This window comes from Mauremys mutica, chromosome 7 (genome assembly GCF_020497125.1).
Source record: "Mauremys mutica isolate MM-2020 ecotype Southern chromosome 7, ASM2049712v1, whole genome shotgun sequence".
NCBI lineage: Eukaryota > Metazoa > Chordata > Testudines > Geoemydidae > Mauremys > Mauremys mutica.
The window spans coordinates 23,403,866-23,424,076 of record NC_059078.1 but is presented as its reverse complement, the minus strand read 5'-3'; the positions used below and the strand labels follow the sequence as shown (position 1 = coordinate 23,424,076).

The 20,211-nt window shown below is 42.6% G+C and overlaps 1 protein-coding gene across 1 annotated transcript in view; it reads left to right on the top strand.

The window, feature by feature from the left end:
• The window catches only part of COPG1 (COPI coat complex subunit gamma 1), a 34,605-nt gene that overhangs the window by 9,766 nt on the left and 4,628 nt on the right, over nucleotides 1-20,211 (top strand). Inside the window, exons 11-21 of the mRNA XM_045024469.1 lie at nucleotides 888-955; nucleotides 1,831-2,019; nucleotides 2,507-2,602; nucleotides 4,183-4,426; nucleotides 5,860-5,935; nucleotides 7,882-7,985; nucleotides 14,212-14,337; nucleotides 14,803-14,871; nucleotides 15,820-15,962; nucleotides 17,326-17,497; nucleotides 18,930-19,027. Coding sequence (XP_044880404.1) covers nucleotides 888-955; nucleotides 1,831-2,019; nucleotides 2,507-2,602; nucleotides 4,183-4,426; nucleotides 5,860-5,935; nucleotides 7,882-7,985; nucleotides 14,212-14,337; nucleotides 14,803-14,871; nucleotides 15,820-15,962; nucleotides 17,326-17,497; nucleotides 18,930-19,027 — 1,385 coding nt within the window. The remainder of the gene's footprint in view (nucleotides 1-887; nucleotides 956-1,830; nucleotides 2,020-2,506; nucleotides 2,603-4,182; nucleotides 4,427-5,859; nucleotides 5,936-7,881; nucleotides 7,986-14,211; nucleotides 14,338-14,802; nucleotides 14,872-15,819; nucleotides 15,963-17,325; nucleotides 17,498-18,929; nucleotides 19,028-20,211) is intronic.

Below are 20,211 nucleotides of genomic sequence, written 5' to 3'. Positions count from 1 at the left end.
GACAATTGCATTTGCTGACTACCCTGCGATGTAAGGCCCTTATCGGTACTCAAGCTTGTTCAGATGTCATTATTGCCTATATATGTCTTTGCTGATGCTAGAAGGTATTTCCCTGCTTTATTCAGTGTGGATTGTTCTAGGGTCTGTGTCTACAAAGCAGTCTCATTTTAATTAGCAACAACAACAAAAATCCTTTTGCCTTGTGACCTGCCAGCAGCTCTGAGAGAGACCTGGATTCTGAAGCAACCAGGGGGCTCTAGCTTCCCAGCCCCATGGAGTTCAGATGCTCACTGAGGTGTTGCATTTGAGCTCTGGGGAAGGTGTGTGTAAGAGACCTCCATCTGCAATAACAATGCTCTCTGTTGGCCAACAACACATGGAATAGAATGGGATTTAAATTGTAACAAGAAAAAATGGGTTTAAGTGGCAGTCAAAATAAAGGTTCATTGGGAAGATCAACTAGGGGATGGAGATAGAAATTTCCGAATCATGGCTTGATGAGCACCTTTTAGTGATGTTAGGGAAAGGAGGGAGATGGACTCGCTCAGTGGTTTTCAATTTCAAATGGAAATGTGGTCCCCTTTGGAAATCTTAAATATAGTTCATGGACCGCATGTTGAAAACCACTTCTCTATGGTAACGACAACCTTTCGCAGATCCCTTAGGCATTGTCTGTGGGCCCCCAGGTGTCTGCGGACCACTTGTTGAAAACCACTGGACTAACTAACCTTCCATGGGTCCCTATGATTCTGAGAGAGTAAATCCAGAGAGCTTCCAATTATTCCCTGCTCACTGGTGCTCTTACAGTGAATCAGAATCTTTTGTGTGGGGTGTGGGGCACTCCTGGTTCATCGATTTCTAAATGTCTGCATTTGATGCTGTTTCAGTGTTACAGTTGTTCTGCAGCTCCCCGAAAGCAGCTCTTAGATATGCAGCTGTCCGCACCCTCAACAAGGTAAGACAGTTCTAGGAGTTTGAATAGCTTTCACCTCCCCTGGATGGTGAGGTCCAGATCCCCTCAGGTCCAGAGAAGAAAAAGGGGGCCAGGCTATGTAAAGATTTGATTTCTATCACTCTTACCCTCCTCCCTCCCTGTCCTACACATGGTTCCCAAGTATTTAGAAATTAGGAAACCAGAGTTTCTATTTCATTGCTTTCTGTGCAAAATAAGAACATCCAGGAACACATCAGAAAATCACACTGACTAGTGGTCTCTAGTGACAGCGAATCTCAGGTGTTGTGCAGTACTGCATTTCCCTCGACGCCTCCAAATCTCTTTTTATGATGAAGCAGCTCCTTGTTAAGCGACTGGGACCAAATCCTTATACTCCTCCTCACCCTATCCCCATAGCAACTTTTGCTCTAGTGCAAGGGGTGGAGCAGCCTTTCATAGCCTTTACTTTGCTCCCTTCAATTCCAAAAGGAAGAGCTACAGCGTCTGTGTAGTGGCTGGTCTGAGCCTGGCTCCAAAGACATTGCAGAGCTGAGGTCCATGGAGAACTGAAGTTCAGACGCCCTGCAGGGACTTCTGGCTTCCTGTGTGGCAATGGATAGGGTCTGAGACTTTATAAATGGAGGGCAGGAAAATAGGCACGCAGCATTTAAAGGCCATGTTACCAATGTCTGTCTTTCAGCAGGGGGTATATTTCTTTGGGAGAACAAAGCTGATAACTCACCTGAGGGTAAAGTTATCTGGGATGACCTCTTAGAACCTGTTATATTTGGTTTGGTAGACAGGCTTGAGTGCTGTGTAGGGTCTGTATAGCATTTGGTTCTGTCAGCTAGACACTTTCCATGTATTCAGTGAATTCCGTTGTTTCTCCTCACTAGGTTGCCATGAAGCACCCATCTGCTGTGACTGCCTGTAACCTGGACCTGGAGAACCTAGTGACGGATTCCAACCGCAGCATCGCTACGCTGGCTATCACCACACTGCTGAAAACTGGCAGTGAGAGCAGCATTGACCGGCTCATGAAGCAGATCTCCTCCTTCATGTCGGAAATCTCAGATGAGTTCAAGGTATGGAAGGTGTCCCCTGGTGAGAACTGTACTGGGCCTTTGTCTTTCTCTGTTTACACTTGCCTTCTGAAGTCTCGGTCAGGTTACACCACTCTTTCACTTCCAGAGACTGGACTTCAGATCTGCTGGAGACATGAGTGCAAGGGGATAATGGTATTGACCTATCCCCAAAGTATCCCACAGTCTCTATAACTTGCCACCATTAGTAGGCTCTGTTCTGGAGACTACCCATAGTAATGAAATCCCTATTCCAATGGGCCCCATTACCAGCCTTCTCCAGGGACTAACTAGTGCATGGAGAGAGGAGTCCCCTCTCATCCCTATAGCTGCTTCTCCAGTGCATGCTACCCATCTTGTAGATGAAGGGAGAGCTATGGTCTCCTGGGCTTCTCAGTCCAGCTTAAAATTCATGTGGAGGGGAGAAAAAAACAAATTGAAATAAGGCAGAATTCTCCTTGTTAAATGACCTGTTTCTAAACCCGGTCAGGTCGTGGTGGTGCAGGCTATCAGTGCCTTGTGTCAGAAGTACCCACGTAAGCACGCAGTCCTCATGAATTTCCTCTTCACTATGCTCCGGGAAGAGGTAAGATACTGGTCAGCTACTTTGTATTATCATCATTTATTTGTATTGCAGTAGCACCTACAGGCCCCAGTCAGAATGAGGCCTGTAGTGTTAAGTGCTGTATTATAGCAAGTGCTATGTAGCAGGTGAAAAGCTTGTAATCCCAATGTAAGCATGGTTAGTAGAAATGACAAGCTTGATATGTGACAATTGTCTGCAAAGTAACATCAAAAACTATTTATCAATGTGTTTCCATGATCTGATTTGCAGCATGAGTGGGATTCTGGTGCTGGGCTTTATTAACTTTCAAAGCAAATGCACGTAACAGGAGATCCACTGGCAATACATGTCTGCATAACATTGAACCAGCTTCTGTTGCTGCCCATCATATTTTGATATTAAATTCTAAGAAGCCTTGTCTTGTGTAAAAATCCATTATCAGGTGACCTAAAACTATTTTAGTTCTGCTCCCCTTGCTGTTGCAATGAGGGATCATACCTGAAGCTATTCTCTGTGTGCCTTCAGATACAGAATTTCATAAAGGCACTATCAGAGATTTTCTGAAACCCTTTATAAATAATCTCCTATAGCACTCAGGACTCCACATATGCCTGCTACCCAGCTGGCATTAACATTGTCAGTTCTGACATCATGTTCTGCCTATTAAAACTTCCCATTTTGGATCATACCAAGACTTCTTATCTTGTACTTTGAAAATAGAATATTCCATTTTCGCAGATTCTGCCTGGGTGGCTGGTGTAATTTTGAAATATGGTTTCAGAGTTCAGACCACTCAATTTTATGGTTCTTTCATCCAATGTAGCTCCTAATATATTCAGAGCACCCAAAATTGTGCACGTAAATTATAAGACATCACTCTGTTTAATCCCCCATTGTTCGAATGAACATGAGTAAGTAACATCTGAAGGTAATTTTATGTGTATTTAGTAGCCAGTTGCAGGGTATGCCAGGGGAGCTACTGATCTTTCATCTTCCCACTCTAATGTATTGTATTTGATTGGCCCTGCAGTGGTTGATTTGATACCTAATGTATTGCTTTTGTGATTCATACTTGGATGTCTGGTGTGGGAAGAAGGATTATTTCCCCCCGATTTGGTTGTTTTATGTAATGTTTCTACCAGCAGAGTGGCTCAAAATGGGGGCTTTCTTAAAAGAGATGTAAACCCTTCAGCTGCAGCCCCTTCTTTAAGGCTTGCTTTTTAATTGGTGTGTTTGTAATTGTTCTCTGTTTGGAGTGAGCTGCACAGAGACCTTGAATATTAGCAGTTCCTAAGCAAGCACAGAAGTAACTCCAAAGTCCCATTGAAAAACTAAGGGTTGCGATGTGCTTCCAATTCCTGTCATGTTTATAAGAGCTGGACCCAGTATGGTTCTGTCAGTGCAATTTTTTTGAGGTGCAGAACACATATGGAGGTAGCTGAGCAGACCTGACAGAGTGGGGCAGTGTTGCTACCCAAACACAGGTTAAAAGTCAGCAGTTGCGGATCTCTCTCTTAACTAAATCCCTCCCTGGCTGGTTAACATTCCTAGTTAGAACTTCTGGCCTCCTTTGAATTTTCTCACTGGCCTTTGCTGCATAGGGTGGCTTTGAATACAAGCGAGCCATCGTGGACTGCATCATCAGCATCATTGAGGAAAACTCTGAGAGTAAAGAGACTGGCCTGTCTCACCTGTGTGAGTTCATTGAGGACTGCGAGTTCACGGTTCTGGCCACCCGTATCCTCCATCTGCTGGGGCAGGAAGGGCCCAAGACCAACAACCCTTCAAAATACATTCGCTTCATCTACAACAGGGTCGTCTTGGAGCATGAGGAGGTCCGTGCAGGTAAGGTGCAGGCCTAGAAAGATGTACGTCCTTCAAGGTTGAGTAAATTTCTGTGACTGAACTTCAAGTAAAGGGTTTCTCAGTGGGCTAATCCACTTACTTTTTACCTTCTGTAGAATGAGTTCAAATACGATTTGGCACTCGGCTTAGTCCCTAACAACCCTTTGTCCATAGTAAGAAAACTCCAACATCCCTTAGCAGGAGTGCTGGTCTCCATGTAGAGGAATACACAGTGGGCAGGTTTTGATGTTTTGGTTGAGATGGCTGGAGGAAGATTTGCCAGCACTTTGCTGCAGTATGCCTGGCTCTGTGTCCTACATAAGAATGGACGCAGTGGGTCAGACCACTGGTCCATCTAGCCCAGTATCCTGTCTTCCGACAGTGGCTGGTGCCAGATGCTTCAGTGAATAGAACAGGGCAGTTTATCGAGTAATCCATCCCAGTCCCAGCTTTTAGTAGTTAGGGGCTTAGGGACACCCAGAGCATGGGATTGCATCCCTGAGCATCCCTGGATAATCATTGATAGACCTATCCTCCATGAACTTATCTAATTCTTTTTTTAACCCTGTTATACTTTTGGCTTATACAACATCCCCTGGTAACAGGTTGTTTGTGCATTGTGTGACGAAGTACTTCCTTGTGTTTGTTAAACCTGCTGCATGTTAATTTCACTGGGTGACCACTGGTTCTTGTGTTACATGAAGGGGTAAATAACACTTCCCTATTCACTTTCTCCACACCGTTCATGATTTTATAGATCTCTGTCATGTCCCTCCTCAGTCATCTCTTTTACAAGCTGAACAGTCTTTTTGATCTCTCCTCAGAGTCATTTTTGTTGCCCTTCTCTATACTTTTTCCAATTCTAATGTATCTTTTTCTAGATGTATAGACCAGTACTGCACGCAGTATTCAAAGTGTGGACGTAGCATGGATTTTTATAGTGGCATTATGATATTTTCTCTCTTATGAGCCATTAGGAAAGGGATAGATAATAACATTAGCTTTTTTGACGGCTGCTACACACTGAGCAGATGTTTCCAGAGAACTATCCATGATGACTCCAAGATCTTTCCTGAGTGATAACAGCTAATTTAGATCCCATAATTTTGTATGTATAGTTGGTATTATGATTTCCAATGTGCATTACTTTGCATTTATCACCATCGAATTTCATCTGCCATTTTGTTGCCCTCACCTAGTTTTGTGAGATCCCTTTGTAACTCTTCACAGTCTGCTTTGGACTTAACTAACGTGAGTAATTTGTATTGTCTGAGTGGCAGGCTTCCTGCTTCTGATTAACTTTAAAAAAATTTTTTGCTGTTAGTTTTGTCTTTTGGCTCTAAAACTGTTGCATTAAAGTAAGATCACAAAACAGAGGGAACTTCCAGTTGCTAACTTTGCCAGCTGATCCTGTTTTCCTGCTGTTGCTACAGGTGCAGTAAGTGCTCTGGCTAAATTTGGAGCCCAGAACGAGGATGTGTTACCCAGCATCTTAGTGTTACTGAAGAGGTGAGCTACATAATCTGCCCTCTGTCCCAGCAGACATTTCAGAGATTCTTCCTAAGAACTTTAAATGTTTGGCACACCTGGGATTTTCTTGACATATTGGAGCTCCTGACCCACTTGGTAGAATATAATGAGACCTCTGGACTTGCACAATATTTTGGGTGCAGAGTCCTTGTCAGGGTTCCCTCCCCACTCTGAACTCTGGGGTACAGATGTGGGGACGTGCATGAAAGACCCCCTAATCTTATATTCCACCAGTTTAGGTTAAAAACTTCCCCAAGGCACAAATTCCTTTCCTTGTCCTTGGACGGTATTGCTGCCACCACCAAGTGATTTAAACAAACATTCAGGGAGGGGCCACTTGGAGCCTTATCTCCCCCAAAATATCCCCCAAGCCCCTTCACCCCCTTTCCTGGGGAAGCTTGAGAATAATATACCAACCAATAGGTTAACAAGGTGAGCACAGACCAGACCCTTGGGTTTTTAGGACACTTAAAAGAAGAACTTTATAATAAAGAAAAAAGTAAAAGAAGCACCTCTGTAAAATCAGGATAGAAGGTAATTTTACAGAGTAATAAAAAGATTTAAAACACCGAGAATTCTCCTCTAGGCTCAACTTCAAAGTTACAAAACAGGAATAAACCTCCCTCTTAGCATAGGGAAAATTAACAAGCTAAAATAAAAGATAATCTAACGCATTTCCTTGCTATTACTTACAATTTCTGTAATTTTAGATGCATCATTTCAGTAGGAACTGGATTACCTGCTTGGTCTCTCTCTTTGTCCCAAAAGAGAACAAACAAAACCTCCCCCCGAGATTTGAAAGTATCTTCTTTTCTTATTGGTCCTTTTGGTCAGGTGCCAACCAGGTTATTTGAGCTTCTTAACCCCTAACAGGGAAAGAAGGGATTTGATGCTACCCTTAGCTGTATGTTTATGACAGTCCTAGAGCCACTATTGGGTACACCTCTACCTCAATATAATGCTGTCCTCGGGAGCCAAAAAATCTTACCGCATTATAGATGAAACCGCGTTATATCGAACTTACTTTGATCCACCGGAGTGCGCAGCCTCCAGAGCACTGCTTTACGGCGTTATAGCCGAATTCGTATTATATCGGATCACGTTCTATCGGGGTAGAGGTGTATATAGAACACTGCCTCCCATGACAGATTCTAATATTGCTGGTTTCAGAGTGGTAGCCGTGTTAGTCTGTATCAGCAAAAAGAATGAGGAGTACTTGTGGCACCTTAGAGACTAACAAATTTATTTGCGCATAAGCGTCCGTGGGCTGTTTTAGCCCATGAAAGCTTATGCTCAAATAAAGTTGTTAGTCTCTAAATTGCCACAAGTACTCCTCATTCAAATTCAGTAGAACAGATCTGGGGTTTCATGGGCTAAAACCCACTTCATTGGATACATGCAGTGGAGAATACAGTAGGAAGATATATATACACACACATACACACAGAGAACATGAAAAAATGGGTATTGCCATACTAACTATAACGAGAATAATCAATTAAGATGGGCAGGAGAAAAAAAACTTTTGTAGTGATAATCAGGATGGCCCATTTCCAACAGTTGACAAGAAGGTGTGAGTAACTGTAGGGGGAAAAATTAGCATGGGGAAATAGTTTTTACTTTGAGTAATGACCCATCCACTCTCAGTCTTTATTCAAGCCTAATTTAATGGTGTCCAGTTTGCAAATTAATTCCAATTCTGCAGTTTCTCATTGAAGTCTGTTTTTGAAGTTTTTTTGCCCAGAATGGCTGTCAGAAGGAGGCAAACTATTGATTTATTTATTGCCGAATTAGTATGATCACCAGTGCCACAACTCACCCTATTCTACAACGCATATTTTCAATTTCTTTAGGCCACCACCAAGATAGATCAGTCATCTGCATATATTCACAATGTTCACAGATGGGTTTTGTCTTGCCTTCAGGTGCGTGATGGATGATGATAATGAAGTGAGAGACAGAGCCACGTTCTACCTAAATGTTCTGGAGCAGAAGCAGAAAGCTCTCAATGCTGGCTACATCCTGAATGGTAATGTGGAGGCTTTTCAGAATAAAGCTGCATTTTTTTTACCCAAGGTCCCTAGGGAACAGACTGGTTCCTTGAACATTCTTCAGACTGTCATAAATATGTCAATTGGCCTGTAATTGCATGAATGCTAAGGGCAGGTAAAGACATTTGGTAGGTTACCTCTTGATGTGAAGGACACATGCATTTCTGCTATCCTTTCCAAATCTGCTCATATGTATGCAGTAGCGTGGCTGACTTCTCAGGCTGCAGTGCAGTGATGGCTGTGCATCAGAAACCCAGATTCAGGCCCTGAGGAATGTGGTTACAATTGTCAAATGCATTCCAGATGTTTCCAGTTTACAGGTTTGCTCTGGGGATGATAATCATTTGCATAAATGTCCTCACAGTATTTTCAGAAATACTGGATTCAGTGTGTCCAGTGCATGAACACTGGGTACATATGCTTTCTACTACACTAGCTGTCAAGGTTTCCTCCCCCACTCTGAACTTTAGGGTACAGATGGGACCTGCATGGACCCTTCTAAGCTTAATTACTAGCTTAGATCTGGTAACGCTGCCACCAGCCAGAAATCAGTGTCTGGCACGCTTTCTGTCCCTCCAAAACCTTCCCTGGGGAACACAGATCCAAACCCCTTGGATCTTAAAACAAGGAGAAATTAACCATCCCCCCTCACCAATCCCTGGTGAGTTCAGACCCAATCCCCTGGGATCTTAAAACAAGGAAAAATGAATCAGGTTCTTAAAAAATAAAGCTTTTAATTAAAGGAAGAAAAGGTAAAAATTATCTCTGTAAAATCAGGATGGAGAATGCTTACAGGGTACTTAGATTCACATAGCCCAGAGGAAAGCCCCTCTAGCCTCAGGTTCAAAGTTACAGCAAACAGAGGTAAAAATCCTTCCAGCAAAAAGAAACATTTACAAGTTGAGAAAACAAACATAAGACTAACATGCCTTGCCTGTGCTACTTACAAGTTTGAAACATGAAAAACTGATTCATAAAGATTTGGAGAGCCTGGATTGATGTCTGGTCCGACTCCTCATTCCCACCTACGAGGGGATGTGCTTCGGGGGTGGAAGCAATGTAGGCCGAGGCAACAAACTTGTGAATGTAGGCTTAATGAAGGCACATCCGAGACAGAGAAGAGCGAGCCCAACCAGAAGGGACACAAACAGGGATTGGAAATAGGATTTCTGGGCGCAAGGCCAAGCCAATCGAGCCATGACCAAAACTGGAAGGACTCTCGTGACTCTCTGACAGTAGAGCTCAACGTTTGCAGGTCTTTAACAATTGAGGACAAATTAGGAGAAATAGAAGGCAAAGAAACGCAACATTTATCAGCAAAGTCAGGATATACTTCAGCAAATTTAGTACAAAATGAGGAAGATTGTAACAAATATTGAATCATTAATCTATTTTGAATACTATACTGAACAAGGGAATTTAACTGCAAATTAGGGAGAGGTCCTTGCCCGTAGTATTAGCAAGCATTTCAATAGCAAGGGATTGAAATAGCACTTGATCACGTAACATCATATAACCAACAGGGTTAAAACTAACAATAGAGGAGGCAAGGGAGGAAGCTGCTGTTTGCAAACGAGTCCAAAAAGAGTGGGTACTACGATGGTGTCGGTGGCCAGATGGCAAGGTATAAATACCTCCGCCCTGTAGATACAGGGTGCCAATGGTGCATATACCCCGGGGGTTGGGAGGAAGCACAGCAAATGCAACATTACCACAAATCCAAAAATGACCGGGTCTTAAGGAAGAAACTGTGGTATGGCTCCACCCATTATTGGTTACAGAATAAAAGCTGGATGCACGATTGATACATGCAGCCTCAGCATGATGCATATGCTGGGCATGAAACAGATACGTATGTGTTATGGAGGTATAGAAGGTTCCAAAAAAAAATATTATAATTAAGACGATAAGAACAATTAATGGGAGGGGTGTAGGTAAAATTAAGAGTGGGTTTAGTTAGGGAGGTATTAGCATAAGAGAAACTCCACATAGAACAATTAGAATAAGTACCAACCCAAGTAGGGGCTGGGGTTAAACTATTACCAACAAAAACCCAACAATGAGATGCTAGAACTCTAAAACTCTCAATTAAAGGAAAGCTATGATCACTTCGACCTGAAGCATTAAGAACTGGAAACACATAAGAATTAAATTGTGAAGAATAATTATTCCAAACACTAGAAGCAGCCCACTGCACATAGGGGGAAGAACAATTTACACTAGATATACTAAATGAAGAAAAATTATAAACTATTGGTACAAATTGAAAGGGTAATGGATATTTAGGTGAGAACTGAGTGGAGCAAACAAGACAACCTTCTGGACTCAGCGCTGACAGGGACTGGTTTCCGCTGACCTCCTGCACCCAGTAGGCGGCAAACCAAGTTTGTAGTCCACCCTCTCCTAAGGGCTCCGTGGGCAAAGATGTTGTGAGGGAGAGCAGTATAACAAATACAAACCAACTATAAAATTAAACCAAAATAAATTTTAAATACAGATACATGCAAATACTTTGAGGGTATTTGAGGGTATACTTTTATGATGCTTTGTTATGTTTGGGAGCCAAAGGTGGAAACCTGTTGAAATTGTTTGGTTAGCTTTATGCATAAATTGTTATTTTAAAACATTTTGGTTATGACATTCTTATAACTATAATTAAAAGTGCAAACAAGTTTATAAAAATCCCAAACAAGAAATTGACATTTGTTAATATTATCTTTACCTTAATGTTGAGGTTTCCCCTTACATTTTTTTTTTGAATAACAAATTAAAAAAAAAGAAACTTAAAAAACAAAACTGTGATTGATAAAAGAGAATTCCTTTGTTTGCAATTGCATTATTTGTTGAGGCAGAAATATATGTACATATATTTGTAACTGAAACCTTTTTGAACTTTGCACAAAAAATTGGTGTTAATATACTATGATTACACCCCAACCATGATTTTAAAATAGTGTGGTACCACATCTTATATATATATTTTTAAAAGGGTATAAAATTGACTTTTGTTGCAACAAAATAAAAATAATTTAAAAAAAAAAATAGTCATGTGACACACACAACATAGGACACACACACGACATACAGGACAAACTTACAATTAAAAACAAATGGTGCCAAAATTCTATTCATATTTATACAAAATAACACAACCAAAAATAAAAAGTAAAAGGGTTAAACATTTGAATAAATAAATTATTACCTTATTTAAAACTTGTAGCATAAATTTGATAAAAATATATTAGTATTTGCCAAATGTATTGTATTAATTCGGTAACAAGGAATTTTGCATTATTTTATATTTAACATTATTTTAAAACTCTGCTATATGGAAATAAGAAAAGCCCATGTTACAAATATTAGTTAGTGGTTAGGATAAGAAGCAGAGAGTGCACTTCTGTTGCTTGGCAACCATATCTTCAAGAAAGTTAGGAATAATTCCAGCTGTTGCATTCCTGGAGGATTAAAATAATTAATTTACTGGATTTAAAGTTTTTACCTTGTTTTCTTTTTGTTTCTTGTTTTGTTCCATTTTCAATTGCTTTATTTTTTGGAGGTTTCTGTAAAAACTATAGCTTTTAATTTTTAAAACAAAAAGAGCCGAAGTGAGGAGAGGCGGAGGGGGGGAAGGGGTGGGGTGAAGAGCAACCTAGGAAGGTACAGAGACCTGAGCCAAGAAAGATTAACTCCATCAAGGTTAGTTATCGCAATAGGCAAAGCTTCTGCTACAGTTTTAGATTCATTGGCAGAGCTGGATACAGAGGAGTTTTAGGAGCTTCATATGGGGGTGGCAAAATTTTCTGAGAGGGACTTGGGGAGGGGGGTAGTGATGGGCTCTACCTTTTCTGTCTTTTCCTCATTATCATCTTTAGGAGAGCCTGAGGCTGCCTGTTTAGCTGCGAATATTGTGCCCCCGTGGAGGACAGAGCACAGATCAAGGGCCTTGCATATCATGCTAAACAGGACGGTGGAAACATCCTCAGAGTATCTGCCAGGGTTAAAGGCACAGTATAGCCTTTTAGAGTTTTGTCCGAGCCAAGGGAACAGATCCATTCTATTTTTGGATTGGTCGAATTTTGGCTAGTAAAAAGGTGAAACTGCAAATGTTGGAACTGTTCAGTTTCATCATCTGCGCGGTCTGCAGTGTGCCACGGGCATGGCCCAACTTCCTTGCATCCTGTTCGTGACGCCATGTAGATTGCCACGGACTCGCAGGGGCGAAAGAAAATGCAGGTGTTGTACCAATATAATAAAAACCAGCAGGATCTTATTAAGAGGGATAAGGCAAAGATGCCACATTTATTGTAAATACCATAACAAAACAAAAGACAATGTTTTCCTACTTGTTTCCATTACTACTTATTCCTTATACACACACACATATTCATTCACACAATCATTCATTCAGGTTCTGTATAGATGTTATAGTTACCAGCCTAGATGTTGCTCATGCCAAGTTACTGGCCAGGTATCTTGGTCATGAGGATGGAGCCGAGTCTGTGTCAGATGCATCTGATGCTCTTGGAGGCTGGCAGCAGAACCATAGACTCAAAGTCCTCAGTCTTTAGAGTCCAGTTTTATAGGGATTTTTCCCTATGTTAGTTCATAGGAGTTGCCTCATTCTGCTGTTGCTAAATCAATCAGCAGATGGCTGGCTCCATTCTGTCAGATGCTTGTTTTTCCTTCCTTTGAGGTGTGGTGGGTCATCTGGTTGATCCCACTTGACACCTTCTTCAGCCAACACTGAATTCTTCAGACTGGTAACTCCCTAACCATTCAGTCACATACATTCTCTATCTTAATCACATTTATTTCACTGTTTCTTTACTTTTTGGGGTGTTACCAATTTATGTGAGACTCCCTGTCTTTTAACAATCAAAGATAAAGTGAGATGAAAACTTACAGAGGGTGGGGGTCTCTATTTATACACTATAACAGCTACTGTTTTGGCTTACTTAGAGTTAATTAATGTTTAACAAGTTTTATACAAAGTATTTCTTTGAGCAGGCTTCACACAGACACAGCTGGTGGCTTGCAGGTTAGAATCACAAATTTACTTTTAACATAAACCTTTAGTTATGAGGCATCAATTAACAATAAGTCATTTTTCATATAAACCATGTCTAATATAAACCTTTAATATCCCTACACAGGCCTGTTATTTACCAGGCTGCACGTGGCAACAGACTATATTGGTAAGGGATGCAAGGAGAGTGTGGGTCACGATGCAAACTGCAGACACACACACACACACTAAACTTAATCAATTTAAAAATTTTATTGGGGATAATTACAAGGGGTAAGGGAGCAGTGGATGATTAGCTAATAGAGTTAATGAAACTTAAAACACACAATGACTAAAATATCTACTAACAATATTTATAAACAAAGATGCAGCATTTAGTAATAACTGATACTTACAAATACAAACCAACGCATAACGACCGGCAAATGTAGAAGCTCTGTTTGAAACACGTGAGCTGAGAGAGAGGCTTCGAGGTGATCAGGCTCGGTTACGGGTATACACAGGATACACGGGTATACACAGGATACACGGGTATACACAGGATTCGTTTTTCTTTCTCCTCTCCCTGCCTGCACATGGCAGGCAGGCCATAAAGTACCCACTATGACATCATAGAAGTGTCATAGGGGATGGGGCCCAAAACCTGTTTGTGTTCGTTTCTGATTGGCACAAGCGAAGTTAACACCATGTAGGGGAGCAGGTGCCTTAAAGTCTGGCTTCGCCCCCAAAAGGTGAGGAAATGCATATTGTCTTAGAATGCGTTCAACACTGAATGACAAAAGAAGAGGCCAGGGCAATACCGGAATGGGCAAGTTTTTCAGGATGCAGACAGGAACTCATCTCAACAATTCATAAAGATTTGGAGAGCCTGGATTGATGTCTGGTCCCTCTCAGTCCCAAGAACGAACAACCCCCAAAACAAAGAGCACAAAACAAAGACTTCCCTCCACCAAGATTTGAAAGTATCTTGTCCCCTTATTGGTCCTCTGGTCAGGTGTCAGCCAGGTTACCTGAGCTTCTTAACCCTTTACAGGTAAAAGAGACATTAACCCTTAACTATCTGTTTATGCACTAGCCAATTAAGAAGAGCAGAGATGGAGATTTTAGTTGGACTCTGACTCAGTGGCTCACAGAGTTGATGTTTGCTGTGTCTTCAGTGATCTCCCTTCTTTCCTCAGGCTTGACAGTGTCCATCCCTGGCCTGGAGAGGGCGCTGCATCAGTATACTCTGGAACCCTCTGAGAAACCCTTTGACCTGAAATCTGTTCCTTTGGCAACTGCTCCCATCACAGAACAAAGAACAGGTACCCATGGAATAACAGGGGGCACTCCTCTCCAGTATTAAAGCTGATTGCTTTCAACATCCCCTCAGGAGATGGACTGGATGGGACCTCATGGGCTTCTTTATCTCCAGCTTTTGTGATGCTATGAATTGTTAGGATCCATCTTGTTTGAATTTTGGGGTGTTTATTTTCTGTCAAGTCCGTGCTGGTAAATTCAGTTGCTCCCAGATTAGGATTCTGTTGTAATCTTCCTGTTTATAATAGTAATTGCTCATAATCCTCACTGAAGCTACTGTTGTTCCAAAGCTATTTTGGAAGTAAAGGTGTGGATTTTGAGTACAATAGGATGCATTACTTGGGGTGAGAGTAATGGAGTTTGTAGCAAGACAAAAAATGGGCTTCCTTCATATTCTGAAGGAGTCCCTGTCAAGATGTTTTATGTATGTGAGCTAGTGAGCTTCTCAATTAATTTCTCTGTCCCTGCAGAAAGTATTCCTATCACTGTGGTCAAACAGCCAGAGAAAGTGGCAGCAACAAGGCAAGAAATATTCCAAGGTAAGCAGATTGTTGGCCATCTCTCATTAACCCTGTGTAGGCAGAAGAGGTGCGGATGTAGCGGTCATGTGATTTGTTGGGCCTGCCTAAATCCTGTAGCCTTTCACCATCTGAGTTGACCCTCATGAAAGGGAAATAGACCGTTGTGCTTCAAGCCAGCTTCTAACTAGTGAAGTAATGGTTAGGGGATCTTCTCGTGGGGGCAGGTTATCTCACAAGTGCCCACAGCAGTGTTTCTTGCCTATCTGCTGACGTTTCTGATACTAGCCACTGATAGAATATGGGGACTAGATGCACCACTAGACATAACCAATATGGCAATTCCTATGTTCCTTATCTGGAGGGGATTCCAAACTTGAAGGGCCAACAATGCTTCTGATTTTGCAGGTTATAAATGCAGCAGGAATGGTGAATGTGTGCACTCAATAACCGATCAATACCAGGCCCAGGAGATTGGCTGATCTAAGCCCCTAATTCCTGTATGTGTGTGGTGTTTCGCTTTCTTTCATGTCCCCCCTGCTCATGCACAGCCTGGGACCAGGTTTGGGGCCCTTCACTGCTCCTGTCAGTGTGGTCACCCTCACCCTGAATCTATCCCTGTGCACAGTGTTGGATCAGTGATTTATTACAGAGATGAGCAGGAGTTAATTGAGCTTTGAAATCTCTCTCTGTTCTGGGCACTTTCACTCGTATGATATTTGGGGCCCAGCTCTACCTTCAGGGCATACTCGTGTCTGGCTCCTGCTTAGGTGAATGGCTGGCATGTCCAAAGAAAGAATTTGGTGCTAGATTTTAATGTCCTAATTAATGTATTTAGTTGCTGGTAGCTCTTTGCTAAAACACTTTCAGATGACTTAACAAGTGCTTCTTAGAGCCTCTGAATGAGACCTGCTACCTGATACATGCGAGTTCTGAAAAAAAAACGTTTTTCTGTTAACTCTGTTTTAGAGCAACTGGCAGCTATCCCAGAGTTCCAAGGGCTGGGCCCACTCTTCAAGTCCTCTCCAGAGCCTGTGGCTCTTACAGAATCTGAGACTGAGTATGTGATCCGTTGCACCAAGCACACATTTGCCAACCACATGGTGTTCCAGGTGCGTAGGCTGCTGCTACTGGGTTGTAAAAATAATCTCCTAATTGTTAATCACCCACTGGGCTGTTTCTTCCCAGTGGTGTGTCTTATTTAGTTCACAATATGTAGCAGAGGTGAATGGTATTGAGACCGCTTCTTCCATACTCTGGGCCCAAGTAATTTGAATTTAACCTAAGCATGTGTGCATATTGTACATCTAAAGCATGTACACAGTCACTAGGTGGTGCTGTTCTCATTCATAGTGTGTATGTGAGCAGCGGAGGGCTACTTTGTTTATGGGGTAGGACAGAAAGGTTCCTCAACCAGAGGCCTCAGAGTCAGGGTCAAGAAAGGGTGAAGCTTCCTTAATTTGACAGTGTGAGAAGGTTACGATAGAAAGACAGGCCAAGAGGAGAGAAGACTTATACTCATTTAAGCCATGAATAATATATATACTCCCTCTGTATTGCTTGGCTATGCCCCCAGCATGCTCCTGCTATGTCTAAGAGACATTCTTTATGATGCATGTGCAACTTTTCACCTGGGCATCTGAGATTCCAAGTGGCCCAGGGCATGAGAAGTTTTGCAGCTAGTTAGTTTGTGAAGAGTATGAATATTTTATGCTTACCTAACTCCTTTTACAGAGGCTCTTAAAACTCTTTACAGAGACGCACATTCATTATCTACATCCATTTTACACCCAGGTGAACACACACACAGGTGAAGTGACTTGCCTGAGGTCATAAATGAGTCGGTGGCAGAGCCTAAATAGAAGCCAGGTGTCCTGATTCCCTCTCCTCTGCTCTAGCCATTAGAAGGGCCACCTCCAACTCAACTCTGAGATACTGCATTTGTATGAAATTGAGGAAGGAAAATGGAGGCTATATATGTGTCAATCTAGCCTTCTTTATATTGAAGATCTTAGAATACTTTCCCTGGGGAAGTGATGGAAAGCTGTCTTTCTGGAGACATTTAAAACTGCCCTGCACAAAGCACTAAGACACAATACTGCACTGAAAGAGAACAACTACCCTCTGATTCCTGTCAGGCAGAAGGCTAAGATCGAGCCACTGGGCCATTGTGTCTTTATTTTAAATTTCTTTTCCTATTAAATATTTACAGAGGTCTCTGCAATAATTGGGGTTTTTAACTTCTCAGCTGAAAAAGTATAAATGCCAGCTTCTGTCTAAACCTTCACAGGAAGGTCCTTTGACTACACAAGTCGACATCCAGTAGAACAGAGTTTGTATTTAGGTAGCAGATATTGCAAAAGGGAGCCAGTGTTAAAAATCACACTGAGCAGGTCCTCTGCCTGAAACACTATCTCCTATTATGTCCATCATTAATGGCTTCAAGCTGTTGCTTCCCTTTGCTTCCCTGTATAGTTTGATTGTACAAATACACTGAATGATCAGATCCTGGAGAACGTCACAGTACAGATGGAGCCGACAGAGGGGTATGAGGTCATTGGCTACATACCTGCCAAAAGCCTACTGTATAACCAGCCTGGTATCTGCTACACGCTGGTGGCACTGCCTGAAGAGGACCCCACAGCAGGTAAGCAGCTTGTCCTCGTAGATTGCCATTCCCCTCAGATAACCCAAACTGTATTCCCTATACCCTCTGCCCCATGTACAAGCCATTTACTATAGCTGGTAAGTGAACACGCCATCCAACAGCACCGAGTACAGTTTCTCTTCACTACTCTGTGCAGTATAACCGCTCAAGGCTCCCCTCCTGGAAGAATTCTTCCCGCTTCTTCTAGGTTAACTTGCTTCAGAGCATTTCAGAGTGAGGCTGTGCACAGCCCTTTGTCTCCCTTCTTTTCAGACACTAGGACGACTGCTTGGCGTGAATGTAACAATTACTGTGATGCTGGCTACTGACGAGGTCTGTGGGGTGGGCCTGGGAGCTACATTTGGAGGGTCCCACACTACCAGAGCCTAAATTCCTTCCTTGCCTAATCTTACCTCTTAAAAGTAGTTGTCTCTCCCCTGCAGCATAGGCCTGAGATACCCATTGCACTGGAAATGCCCTTACCAGTACCCTTAATGGATTTTATGACTGAAAGCTGAGATTGCTCAGGCAACTTGTAAAGAAAAGAAGGATGATCTGGTGGTGAGGGCACTAGCCTGGGACTCAGAAGACTGGGATTTAGTTCCCTGCTCTGCCACAGATATCACTTAGTCTCTCTGTGCTTCAGTTCTCCATGTGTGAAACTGGGATAATAATACTGCTCTGTCTCCCGGGGATGTTATGAGATGTTTGTAGTGCACTCAGTCACTATGGGAACGGGAGCCATGTAAGTACCTACAGTAGGTGGATAGAAGTTGGAATGCATGCTAGAATGGGTACAGCTGAGTCTCCAGCTCACTTATTACCTCACCAATCAGAAAGTGAAATGGCCTTTCTCCACGCTTCAGTCTCATTTGGTTTTCTTTGTAGTTACACAACTGATGACTGCCTCTTTTATTGTTCACTGGATAGTTTGTTTCATCTGGGATGGTTCATCACTGCCTGCCTTAATTTGTAAAGAAGTATTAGTCAGCTGCTGTGTTGCAATGCAGAGGTGATAACATTTCAGTGGTAGGTGAAGTGACTCCTAGATAATATCTTGAGTATCTCGCAGGGGCAGAGAGGCTTATTTAATGAGCATTCCTAACATTATTTGAGATCCTCCCGTGAAGAATAATATAACTTAATCTAAGGATCTCAGTGTTTTACAAACAATTCTCACAACCCCCTGTATCTATAATCATTTACTAAATCTAAATAAATAGAATGTACACATTTCACATTTAGGAGACTGAAGCACAGAGAGGGGAAATGACTTGTCCAAGTTCACACAGCAAGTCAGTGGCAGAACTGAGGATAGAACCCAGGACTCTTCCAGTCCCCTATTTTGAACACTGCACCACGCTCCCAACCTTGAAGAGAAATGCATGTCAGATGGTAACGTGAGCCTTTCCTTTGCCACCCCCCTCCCCAGTGGCCTGTACATTCAGCTGCATGATGAAATTCACCGTCAAGGATTGTGACCTAAACACTGGCGAAGCGGACGATGAGGGCTATGAGGATGAGTATGTGGTAAGGATCTGATAACTGGAGCTTCAGTAGGTCCAGAGGCTTTTGTTTCCCCTTGTATTTTCTGTGCACCAATAGCCTGTTCCTCTGAAATGTTATCTGGCCACAGAAGCTTTGGGCACTTTCTGTGAAGAGGGTTGTGGGGTTCCTCCCATGGAGAGACAGAAGTTGCTTGTCCTGAGTTTCCCCAGTCTCTGCAGCTGCTCTTCTGATTGTTGGGACCAAGACACAAATTTAATGAAACTCTGAGTTTCACAAGCTGTAAAATCTCAGCATGGACAGGTGGTTTACTCTACCTAACCTGGAGTACCTTCCTATGAGTACTCTTCATGCAGATGTCCAGTGTAGCCAGGTATGTGCCTTTATGGAGGCTGTGGTGTCTCCCTCAGATTGGGTTGCCCTGGATTAGCATGCTTTGTCACGCGTCAGGAATGAAGGGTGTTGGCAAAGCTGTGTGGAAAAGCTGGCATGGTTCCTACCCACACCTTGGGCAGCATGGGCAGCCCTCCTGTGAACTAGAACTCTCTGTTGGAGGGTAAATAAAGCTCCTCCTATTCTTGAAAAAGTGCTTTTACTTTTAAAATAACCTGTCGGTGCTCAAAACAGGACAGTGGGCTCCATCAACACAGTAGCTGCTTTCATGAATGGAGGCTGTTAGGCCAGCTCTTGCATGGAATGAGTTTCACTTTATAGGCCAGAGTCTGACTCTGGTACCAGGAAAATTCCATTGCTGGCCCTTGAGCCTGGAAGGGAACCTTGGCTCCTTCTTGGCAGTGAGACAAGGGCTGTATTAGGGTTCTGTGTAAGGGCTTCTGTCTGAGCCCATTGCTATATCCAGACAGAGCTTTTGAGCACAAAACCAATCTTCGTGCTGAGGTCTCTCTTGCTCATTGGGAGCAAAAAGTTACCTTGAGCTTAGCCAATAGCTTTGGTCGCTTCACACAGGGTGGCTTTGTTTGCCTTTTGGAGTAGAAGATGTGATGTGCCTGAACCTTAACTTGTTCTGTTGGCTCCTGTATTTCCCCGCCCCTTTCTCACCAGGCACTCATGAGTATCTGATTGTAGAAACTACTTGGCAGTAAGTCAGCATGAGCTGTAGTCAGAGCCGGTGGAGCTTTGTCCAAGCAGAGGGAATAGAGAGGATTTTCCAAAAGACACTGCGCAGCTAGACCCTTCTCTGTGCCAGG